Here is an 11,289-nt window from a genome sequence, read left to right as displayed (position 1 = left end):
CAAAAGATTGAGTTCCTCCTTCAATGCTTCTTGACCTTTCCTTAGCTCGTCTATCATCTCTTGAGACATGGTTCCTTGTTCTAAACGCGTGTCAAGAATCATTTTGCTGAGTCATGGACAAAGGATGGATGAGTTTTTTTTTGTATTTTGTCTGGAAAATGACATGCATTATGATGAGATGCAGATGCAATGGAATGTGAATGCAATGCAATGCAAGCCATGCATATTTGTTTTTTTTCTCAATACACGGGTTCAAAAAGTCTGAGGTACTGATGAATCTGATTGCTTTCCAAGAATAGGTTCTCACCAGGTATGATCTAGGGCTTTGTTACAAAGGATCCCTAGAGTCATTGATTCACAAGAATGTTTGACGCTTACGGAAAATACTTTTCGGTCGTCAACTCCATAAAGGGAATCTATTCTGGGTGAGGTTCTCGTACCGACTCTTACGAAGTATTCACCTCGGGAGTCTATACTACGCAACCATCGACTTGGTTCTAGACAGGGTACTCAGAGTCATGGATTCAAAAGAATGTTTGATGCTTACGGAAAATACTTTCCGATCTCCAACTCCATATAGAGAATCTATTCTGAGCGAAGTTCTCGTATCGATTCTTACGAAGTATTCACCTCGGGAATCCATACTATGCAACCATCATTTCTAGTTGGCCAAAGGTTCAATGTTCTAAAAGGTTCTTAGAGTCATGGGCCCCTTTGAAACATCGAATCTTACGAGGTATACACCTCGGGCGACAATATTTGCAAAAGGATCTACTCTAAGTGAGGTTCTCGTACCGACTCTTACGAAGTATTCACCTCGGGAGTCTGTACTACTCAACCATCATCCTATCTTATGTTTTTTTCCACTCTAGACTCGGGTGTAGAGTCTTTCCCACATGGTTTGCAATCAAATATCCAAGTACCCAACACAATATACAACAAATATATCCATATAAGAATAAAGATAATAAAAGCAATAAATAAGGAAGAGCCATACAATTAAACAAACAAAGGCACACAAGCGTCATAACTAGGCTTGACTCACTTAGGGAAAGGCTATGTCCCCAACAGAGTCGCCATCTGTCGTACCTCGATGAAAAATGTGAGAACATGACCTAGCGACGCGCAATCGTACGCTTGCAATAATGGACTGAACAGAGTCGCCACCGAACTTTATTTATTCCTAAAAAGGAAATGGGAAATATAGATAAAACCCAAGAAAGAACGACAATGATATTGGTCGTCGCAACCAAATCAGGGTTCGGGAGTCGATTACGCAAGGGGAAGGTATTAGCACCCCTCACGTCAGTTGTACTCAACGGGAACCGTTAGGTTAGTTGTGTGCGTTAGTGTTCGTTTGAAATGTTAGGCTTTTAATTTATTAAGTGAGAAAGAAAGGATGAGAGAAAAATATTTTTGGATTTTCGACGAAGGACTAAACCTAAGTTTTTTATTAGTGGACCTGACAAGATTTATAAATCCTGCTCCTACGTATCTCAACAGAGAAATCAAGGTTTACGTAGTTCTGGGTAGAAAAATGTTTGTTTGTTGGTCGATTTTAGCGGAAGCTACTTTGTGTCAAATCGACGAAAACAATGTTGGACTACCCAAAATAGGTGGAGAAACATTTCTTTGCATTGTTTTGACACAAAGTACCTTTCATTTGAGAAAAGGTTTAAGAGTCAATCGCACGGCGGCGAGAAAAGAAATTGATTGGTTTGAAGTGTTTTGAGTAATGGCGAGAACTTGGATGAGCGAGACATCCATCTCGAATCCTAGTCTCAGGAGTGCGTGGTATCCACCACGTTCCATTTCCATCTTATTTGCAAAAATGTTTAATAAGAATTAAGTGTTTTTGAGGTTTGATTAAGAAAGGGTTTGAAGAAACCGCATTGACAATTTTAAATGATAGCGAGAGCTAAGATAGGCGAGGCATCCACCTCGAATCTTAATCTCAGAAGTGCACGGTATCCACCATGTTCCATTTCCATCTTTATTGAAAAGTGTTTAGATAGGAATTAAGTACTTTGAGTTTTGTTGTGAAAATGACTTGACACTAGATCAAGCATTGATGGACGTTTAAGAGAAATTGGAATGAGTGTTTGAGAGAAACATAATAGATAAATTTGGATGATGGCGAGATCTAGGATAGGCGAGACATCCATCTCGAACCCTAGTCTCAGGAGTGCGTGGTATCCACCACGTTCCATTTCCATCTTTATTGAAAAGGTCTTAAATATGAATTAATATTTTTTGAGTTTTTATTATGAAAAATGGCTTGACGTTGGATCAAGCATTTGATGAAGATTTGAAAGAAATGGAATAGAATGGGAGGAAGAAATGGATTGATTTTTTTATTGAGAAAATACCCGACATTGGGCCGAGTCTTATTTTTGATCTTTTGGAAATGGTTGATTTTATTTTTGTGTTAGTAGCTAACTAAACAGTCAAGCAATAAAGAAATAAAAAAGTAAAATTATTACACATCGGGGGAGTGGGGTACATTTTTTCAAATGGGGATTCAAAATAATGGAATAATTAAATCGGGCTCAAACAACAAACAATGCGATGTATGAGTGTAAGTGCAAGAGAGTTGTCTCATTGTAAGAAGGCCCAAGAGTAAGCCATGTGAAGAAAATAAATAACACGACAAGTTATATATACAAAACACTCAAAAATTTAATTGAAAGAAACAACATCGGGACGTGCACGGATAAAAATCGGGATGCGAGGATGCGAATCAAAGTTGCATAACGCAATGACGTGCAAGGCTGATGGAAATTGAAAAGCAAACAAGAAATCTAGATAATGTGCTCAAAGCCGGTTTGCACATATTGACAATAATTGAAATGTCATATGTGATTAATCAAAACGCGGCGAAATACCATCCATGTATCGATAAAAATAATCATGGATAAACAACATGGGAATTGTTGAAACCATAAATTAAAATCGATGTTTAACAATTAAAATAAATAAAAGGGGTAAACATTATGAGGGGATTAAAAAAAATGTGAAATAGAAATTAAAGTGTTGCAAAAATCAAATATGGCGCACACGGGTATTGAACCCAGGACTAGGAGCTTGCTAAAGCATCCTTTTACCAACTCCGCCAGATAGGCATCCTTGTCATATGGTTTCAAATGCTAATACATAACATAACAAAGGAAGCACCAAACCTTTTAAATAAAACACAAAGTTGAAAACAGTAGCGACGGATAACCAGAGATCAGTTTTCTTTCCATTTTGAACATCAAAATTTTACAGCAAGATAACATCACAAGCAAACAGGCGACGGTAATGCTAAATCAAACATGGAGGCTTCAATGAAATCAAATTGGAACACAACCATGGTTCTCTCAGAAGGATGTAAAGCAGAATCGAAACATAGAAATAAAGCTTGGAAAGGAAGCTAACCGGTTGCGGCGAGCTCGACCGGCGAATGTAGGTAAGCGTTTCGCCTGAACGTTTTCCCCTAACGTTTCCTTTCTTCTTGTTCGTCTCTTCTGAGCTCCCGTTCGTCCTACGCTTTTTGTTTTTTGGCAGAAACCTTCCTTCCTTCTTAGTGAACAATAGCGACTCTTTTTGTTTTTTCAGAATTCGCCCTTCCTGGTGGGGGAATAGTGGCGGCTCTCCAAACTTAGGGTTTTTCCGTTCTTCCTCTGTATGAACAGTGGTCTCTCTTATATATGACTCATCTCCTCTCTTCTATGTTGATGTGTTTTCTCAGAGTAGTGGGAAGTGTCTGTACGGAAGACGTTTGGAACTTTGTCCTTATTCCAGCTTGTGGTCCCTCTCCTCACGTTAACCTTTGTGTTAGTAACAATTGCATTTACCACTGAATTTTTGAAAATGTTTTAATTACAACTCAACTAACTGTGTGCTAAACCAATGTCGCAGGGCCTGTTCGGGCACGATATCGTTAACTTGGATTCACTACGGTAACCTTTGACATAATGCTTTCTGCATCAGCAATGGGATCTGCAGAGCTCAACCTCAACTTCTGAGCTACATCAGCCAGCGAGATGCGAGAATATGATATACTGATGTTGCACAAACCAGTCCTAATAACATTATGACGCAGTCGAACAATCAAATTATTGGTCCAGTCTGTCTTGAAAGTGGTAGCATACTTCTCTGCAACATTCTGAAATAGCTCTGAATCACCAATCCTCACATCATTGGTAAGTTCAAAGTATGGCCTCAAAGCTTTCTCCATTCCTTTCTGCACGAAGATAGTCCTCTCAGGAATTTCTCCTAATAGTAAATGAACTATAATGGCCCCCTTGTTACACTGAATTCGAAAACCCTGTGTTGTAACTGGTGTTTTACGAGCAGCTTGCACGAGAGACTCCTTTTCATCGGTATACTCCAACTGAATAGTCCAAATTTTCCCAAGGTAGAAGAGATAGCGACAAAACTGTTGGTTTGAATGTGCCTCAAATCGCGGAGCCTTAGACCTCAGCTTCTCTGCTTGATCATATAGGTTATAGTGGAGGTAGTTACGTAGTAACAGATTAAGAAGTGTTTCTTGACCAAGTTCATCATGGCGTAGGGTAGCAATCCTGTGCAACTGAAAGAGGTTTCCATGAATTTCAGCAAGATCTCCAGTAAGCTCATAGCTATATGAGTAATAAAAGTACAGTCTTGAGGCTATAACATTAACAGTTTTTCTATTCAAGTTCTTGAGCCGGTCAATGCTAGCTGAGGAACAGGCTTCCTTTTTTAATGTCGGCGGAGATTCCATATTGCCAACTTAAGGAGAGCTGACTTTCACTGAAGCATTATCATCAATGGCTAAATCGGATACCTCATTAACTAAATTCGTTTCATGTTCACTGTCTCCTGAAGCTACGGGCGATGCCTCTGGGGAGTTTTCTTCAGAATTCTGCAGACTCCAGTACATGATGCTAGCAGATAAAGTAAGTATCATCTTCTAGTTTACCTTTATAATGTCCTCAGGTAACAGGAAAATGGAGCATCCGAGTTTTCGGGTGACACTGATGATATATGTTGAATTTAACTTCTTGTTATCATCAGTCTCCCCTTTAGTAACTAGAGTCCAGTTGACCACTCTTGGCTCTACAACGCTCAAAAGCTCAAGGAAGAAAATACCATTGGAAAGATTTTTATCCTTGAAACTCTCCATTTGAGACGTTCTTCCAGCTTTCTTCACTTTGTTGTTTGCCCAGTTTAATATATCAACATCTGTAATCTCTTTACCTTGGGAGTATGATCTTAAGTTTCTCAGAAGTTGAAGCATGGTAAATCGCATAAGCTGCCACATAAATGCTAGTAAGAGCTTCTTATTCCCTTGTACAATATCATTACCAGCAATATTTACCAAGGAAAAGTTAAGGTCCTTCCCAATTTTTATAACTTGGTTGCAATTCTCCACTTTTCGAAATGGCATCTTTATAGGAGGCTTTATTGCCTGCTTCCAGTTGACAGATCCAGGTGAAACCTTATCAAGAACTTCTAATAGAACCCATCCATTTCTGACATCCTCGAAAACATTATTGACGTAAGTAACAATTCCAAGACTGTTAATCCAGAGTCTGAAGCATCTTTCTTCCCGAGATGTCTGTGCATCTATGGATGTAAAACATAGTAGTTACTCATGGTCATAATGCTGATGAAGAATCCACTACACATGAGCTTGATTCGGTGTACGAGTTCCAGAGCGACAACTTATTTTGGTGCAATTACCAAACCAGCTAATTCAACTGTTAGCAATTCGAAGTTTGGAATCCATAACAGAAACAGAGTTGAGAGTTGCGCCAACCAATCATCCAGTCACCGCAGTCATAACAGGTAAATCAAACTCGCTGCATGAGTGTTATCTTGGAAGTGCCAAAACATTTCCAATGAAACAGCATTGACCGATACCGGTAACATCATCATGGATATGTGAAAGCCAAGACAAATAGCCAATTGGTAACACGACCTTCCCAAATATCGCATCACATTTCATTTAACTGGCTAACATCTCTCAAAGAGAAAATCAACAGAAATCATTTGAACCAAGGCCTTGTATCATCATCATCACGGCTGCCCTTTCATGGAATGGGGAATCGGGTTTATCTCCATTTATTCTGTCATTTTGTTCATGGTCTTGATGATTACCACGATCATATCTCAATCGGCCCTCCAGACCCAACCTTTGCTTTAAAGGCTTGTCCTGAGCAAGTGAATCATTCTTCATATTGAAATCATTCGATAACATAAAAGCCCTTGGAGACCTTTGCACATCATCTCTATAATGGTAACTGTTTTTGGCATCCTGTGAATCTGCATTATCTCCCTTGATAATCCCGGTAACCGAAATGTCAGTAGTTTGAGTAAGTCCTCTGCTGAACAGTATGAGGTGTACTTGCAGCCTGATATCCTTGTCGTGCGGCATCAGGCAGACTTTGAATTACCACTGGATTCTGTTTCATGGGTGAGAAAATTAAGGTTTGATGGAAGATTTGTTCCGTTAAATGAAGCAAATGATACTGCAAATGTTTGAGATGGTATAACCTCAACTCCTCGTATGTGGTCACATACTGTGAATAAGCATTGGTCAACCCTGCTATAACAACATGAATGTTGCTACCAAAGCTTTTGTCACCACTTAGCACTGTCTTCACTGCATCACGGAGCCGTCTCCCAGCCATTGTTGTAAATTCTCCTGGTACACTAAGAATAACAAACTGTCCAATTCGGAAGATCTGGATTGGAAGTATTGAAGGAACCCAATCATATGGAAGCTTCATTTACTGGTGGGGTAGATTGTTGAATAGTAGGTTGGCCAACAGTAGATGTGAACAAAGGTTGCGGTTGCTGATACTGCAAACTATGCCACGGGCCTGCATTATTGAAAGGTGATGCCGTTGTCAATCCAGGAGGTGTTAATGAAGCAACACTGGCTGGGAAAGTTGTGAAGTTGCCCGCAGCTGGAGCTGATCCTGCCAAAGGCCCTTGGGCTCCAGAAACGTGAGCAGGTAAGGATGATGGAACAGACAACTGGGACAACATAGATTCAAGCGAATTTACATTTGAAAGACCCTGATATGCTTTTACCACAGGTGCAACATCAAAGGAGGCCCAATTGCTATCGCCAGAACTTGTTGGATTCGCAAGTTGAACCACGGTAACTGGTGTGATTTGAGGAATTGCTGGAGCAAAAGGTGGTTCAGGAATATCATCAAAATTAATAAGGCTCCTGATAGTCTCAAGCTTAACTTCTGTTTGGGTTCCATTACTGGATGCCACACTACCGGAAGACGCCGTTCTCTGTGTGATTCCTGAGCCATTAACAGCCTGTCCGCTGTTTGCTATCAGGTAAAGAATGAGTTTGCGGATCCCACTCCTTAAAGAATATTTCTTTTGCATGCTGATTTCCTCCTTCTTTAAGTGCACTAACTTCTTGTGCAGTAAATTTAACCATGGAAACTGATTTTACTCTATGAGTAAAATCTCGATGTATTCCACTACAGCTTGTGCAAACAAACGTCCAGAAATTTGTGCATACATATTGCGGTCCCAAGCTATTGCAATTAATGCATCTTCGATTCTGTGTAAGTTTGAGGAGACCTTGAATGATTCGTTCATTTTTTCTTATCTTCCTTTACTCGACTTGTCATCTCCGCTTCTAAGAACTTAGAAGATGATGAATGTGCAAAAGTAATACTCTGATTTTGCAGGAGATAAAGAAGCAGTTAAGCAGCCTTTTTTAAGCTGACGATGACGGACAATGAGAAAGATCCAGCAGTAAAACAACCAGAGAGAGGAAGTGATTTTCTGAATTGGTAAATTACGGCATTGTACAACTCAGAATTTGCATCCATTTTTGCCGGAAGGAATTTACTGTAGATTTTTCGAGTCTCCATTATTTCCTTAAAAGAAAGGAAATTTTCCACTTTCCATGAAAATGAACTTCTTTTCCCAGAACTATCAAGAAGGGAACTGTTGTTGTTTAACTCAGAATCATGCTCAGCAAAATCCTGCATTATTGATGTCTCTTTCAATATAAGAACTTCAACTGAGAAAATGACAGTGTCTTGGATAAGAAAACCTGAATCTTGATCAAATAGACTAGTAAGCGTCACAAATTCACACCAACCCCAATCCTTTGCAGCTTTAGAGTAGCGGTTCTGAGATTCCTTGGTGACAGATTTGTCCTCCATTCTCTCGGGGATAAATAATAAGACGACAGTCCCTATTACCAATCTGAAACCTTCTACTCTTAATGCAAAGACCCGTAATTTTCCTCTTTTTCAGTAAATCCTTCAACCTTGTGAAATTCTCAATCCTCCAAGTGAACTTTCCAATGTGACCATCTGCTGTCCAAATCACTACCATCATTCTTGCTGACAGATTGAAATTCTTCAATTGCACCCTCAACTTCAGATGCTCCCCAAAGCTCCCGTATTACTTTTTTTGCATCATTTATTCTCCCAGCCTTGCAAAGCCAGCGTGGGCTATCAACAGCAAATTGCATACCTAGGCCAACAATAAAACCAGGGATGCTTGCAATATACAACATTGTCCTCCACCAGTGTGGATCATTCTCAGAAGGAACTCCAAGAGATAGTGATGCAATAATACCAAGACAGGTACCAATTTGACATAAGGACCCTAGGGAATCCCTATATTTTGTTGGAGCAACCTCAGATATATATATCGGAACAAGAACAACATTCACACCTATACCAAGACCAACAAGAAACCTTCCCCAAAGTATCTCATCCAAGGAGCGGGCATTTGCACTTATTATTGCGCCAAGGATCAAGGGTATGACATCAATTTGAAAAGTGAGGCGACAACCAAGTTTGTCAACCAAAGAACCAGTGTTTATGCTCCCAATAAACGCGCCAGCAATAAATATACTAACAACAAGTCCCTCAATGGACGAGTTTCCCTGAAAGCCAAGTTCCTCGCGTGAAAATCTTCCATATATTCATGTGATAAGATGCTTTGTTCATATGCCACATCATGATTGAATGAACGAAATAAATGAAATATGAATGAGTATGTAGAATTCCTTCAATATGAATGGAATTTTTTCAATGTGAATGAAGAAAATATGAATGCAAATTTGGAATGTGAAAAACGTAAAAAATATGAAATAGTAAATATGAACATGAATGAAGGATACGAAGGATATGAAGGTGAATGAAGAAAGAATGCAAACGAGTGATTGATGGGGAAAAATTTTCAGGGTCAAAATTGGGGTATGACACCAGTTCGTGGTGATCTTTATTGACAACATCCTTATTTATTCTCGTACTCCACAAGAGCACGGAGAACATCTAAGGACCGTTCTGTCAGTACTACAAGAGAAGCAACTTTTTGCCAAGTTAAGTAAGTGTGAATTTTAGATTAACGAATTGAGGTTTCTTGGTCATGTCATATCACAAGGAGGAGTATCAATAGATCCATCTAAAGTCGAAGCAGTTATTAATTGGGAAAGACCGAAGAATGCTTCTGAAGTCAGAAGTTTCTTAGGTTTGACAGGTTACTATCAAAGATTTATTAAAGGGTTTTCTCAATTAGCTTTACCAATGACTACACTTACCCGAAAGGAAAAATCTTTTAAATTGGATTCGAAGTGTGAGCAGAGTTTCATGAGTTTGAAGGAAAAACTAACAACTGCCCCTGTTTTAATCATCCCTGATCCTAGTAAGTCTTATGAAGTATTTTGTGATGCCTATAAGAAAGGATTAGGAGGGGTGTTAATGCAGAGTGGTCAAGTTGTAGAATATGCCTCTCGTCAGTTGAAGACTCATGAAGAGAACTATCCGACTCATGATCTTGAATTAGCTGCTGTTGTTTTTACATTGAAGGTGTGGCGATATTACTTGTATGGAGTATGTTTTGAGATGTTTAGTGACCATAAGAGTTTGAAATACTTATTTGACCAGAAAGAGGTTAACATGAGACAGAGGAGATGGATGGAGTATTTGAAAGATTTTGATTTTGAGCTTAAGTATCACCCAGGGAAAGCGAATAAGGTTGCAGATGCCTTAAGTCGAAAAGAGATGCATAAAGCTGAGTTAATGATGTTAGAATATGCATTGTTGGAAAAGTTCCGAGATCTTAACCTTCAGTTTAATTGGATGCAGAATGGTGTGATAATGGGAAATTTGAATTTTACTTCTAACCTAAAGGAAGAAATCCAGCAAGGACAAATGATAGATGAGAAGTTGCAAGAGATGTCGACTCAACCAGGTTTCACTCAATCACCAGATGGAGTTGTTCTTTTTAATCAAAGGATTTGTGTCCCAAATGATGTTGATCTGAAAAGAAAAGTTTTAGAGGAAGCCCACAAGGGGGTGTTTACCATACATCCAGGTTCATTGAAGATGTATCCAGACTTAAAGAACGACTACTAGTGGCCTGGAATGAAAAAGGATATTGCAGAATATGTGTTGGAGTGCATAGTGTGCCAGGAAGTAAAGATTGAACATCAGAAGCCATGTGGTTTATTGCGACCTTTAGAGATTCTAGTTTGGAAATGGGATAGTATTTCAATGGATTTTGCAGTAGAGTTACCTCGGACCCAAGGTGGTTATGATTCAATATGGGTGGTTATGGATCGGTTAACTAAGTCCATGCACTTATTTACCGTGAAAACTACTTACAAGGCAAGTCATCTGGCACGGTTGTTCATTTCAGAAATCGTAAGACTACTTGGTGTCCCAACCAGTATTGCATCTGATAGAGACCCAAAGTTTACTTCAAGATTTTAGAGGGAATTTCAACAAGCTATGGGATTGAAGTTGTGTTTGAGTACGTCTAATCATCCTCAAACGAATGGTCAAACTGAGAGGACGATACATACACTGGAGGATATGTTAAGAGCCTGTGCACTTGAAAGTGGAGGAAATTGGAAGGAGCTCTTACCATTGATTGAATTCGCATACAACAATAGTTACCATGCAAGTATCAGGATGGCTCCTTATGAAGCCTTGCATGGACGGAAATGTAGAACACCTTTATGTTGGATGGAAGTTGGTGAAGAAAGAATCTTAGGACGGAAGATTATTCAAGATACTACGAAAAAGATAAGGATGGTTCGTGATAAGATAAAGAAACCACAAGATCACCAAAAGAGTTACGCAGATCACAGAAGAAGACCATTAGAATTTAATGATGGTGATCATGTATTTCTAAAGGTGACTCTGAGATTGAGACTGAAGGGACCGTTTAAGTCACGGAAGTTAAGTCCGAGATACGTAGGACCATACCATATTATAGAGAGGATTGATGAAGTAGCTTACAAATTAGCCTTACCACCTTCTC

General features: G+C 39.3%; 3 protein-coding genes across 3 annotated transcripts; all 3 read right to left on the bottom strand.

The window, feature by feature from the left end:
• Window positions 1-3,922: 3,922 nt before the first annotated feature.
• Window positions 3,923-4,771, bottom strand: LOC127103713 (probable 26S proteasome non-ATPase regulatory subunit 3). The gene has a single exon (XM_051040947.1). It carries the CDS (start codon window positions 4,745-4,747, stop codon window positions 3,923-3,925), a length of 825 nt encoding a protein of 274 aa, XP_050896904.1. The 5' UTR covers window positions 4,748-4,771.
• LOC127103712 (fimbrin-5) lies at window positions 4,757-6,659 on the bottom strand. The gene is made up of 4 exons (XM_051040946.1): window positions 6,423-6,659; window positions 6,127-6,304; window positions 4,946-5,592; window positions 4,757-4,888 (listed from the first exon to the last, which is right to left on the bottom strand). Exons 1-4 carry the CDS (start codon window positions 6,657-6,659, stop codon window positions 4,757-4,759), a joined length of 1,194 nt encoding a protein of 397 aa, XP_050896903.1.
• Window positions 6,660-8,290: 1,631 nt separating this feature from the next.
• On the bottom strand, window positions 8,291-8,981 carry LOC127103711 (probable plastidic glucose transporter 1). Its single transcript, XM_051040945.1, has 2 exons — window positions 8,977-8,981; window positions 8,291-8,933 (listed from the first exon to the last, which is right to left on the bottom strand). The coding sequence occupies exons 1-2, from the start codon at window positions 8,979-8,981 to the stop codon at window positions 8,291-8,293; spliced, it is 648 nt and encodes a 215-aa protein (XP_050896902.1).
• Between the last annotated feature and the right edge of the window lie 2,308 nt (window positions 8,982-11,289).

The sequence above is a fragment of the Lathyrus oleraceus genome, chromosome 7 (assembly GCF_024323335.1).
Source record: "Lathyrus oleraceus cultivar Zhongwan6 chromosome 7, CAAS_Psat_ZW6_1.0, whole genome shotgun sequence".
Lineage (NCBI taxonomy): Eukaryota > Viridiplantae > Streptophyta > Magnoliopsida > Fabales > Fabaceae > Lathyrus > Lathyrus oleraceus.
Note: the sequence above shows the minus strand (reverse complement) of the source record. Positions and strands in the feature narration are given on the sequence as shown.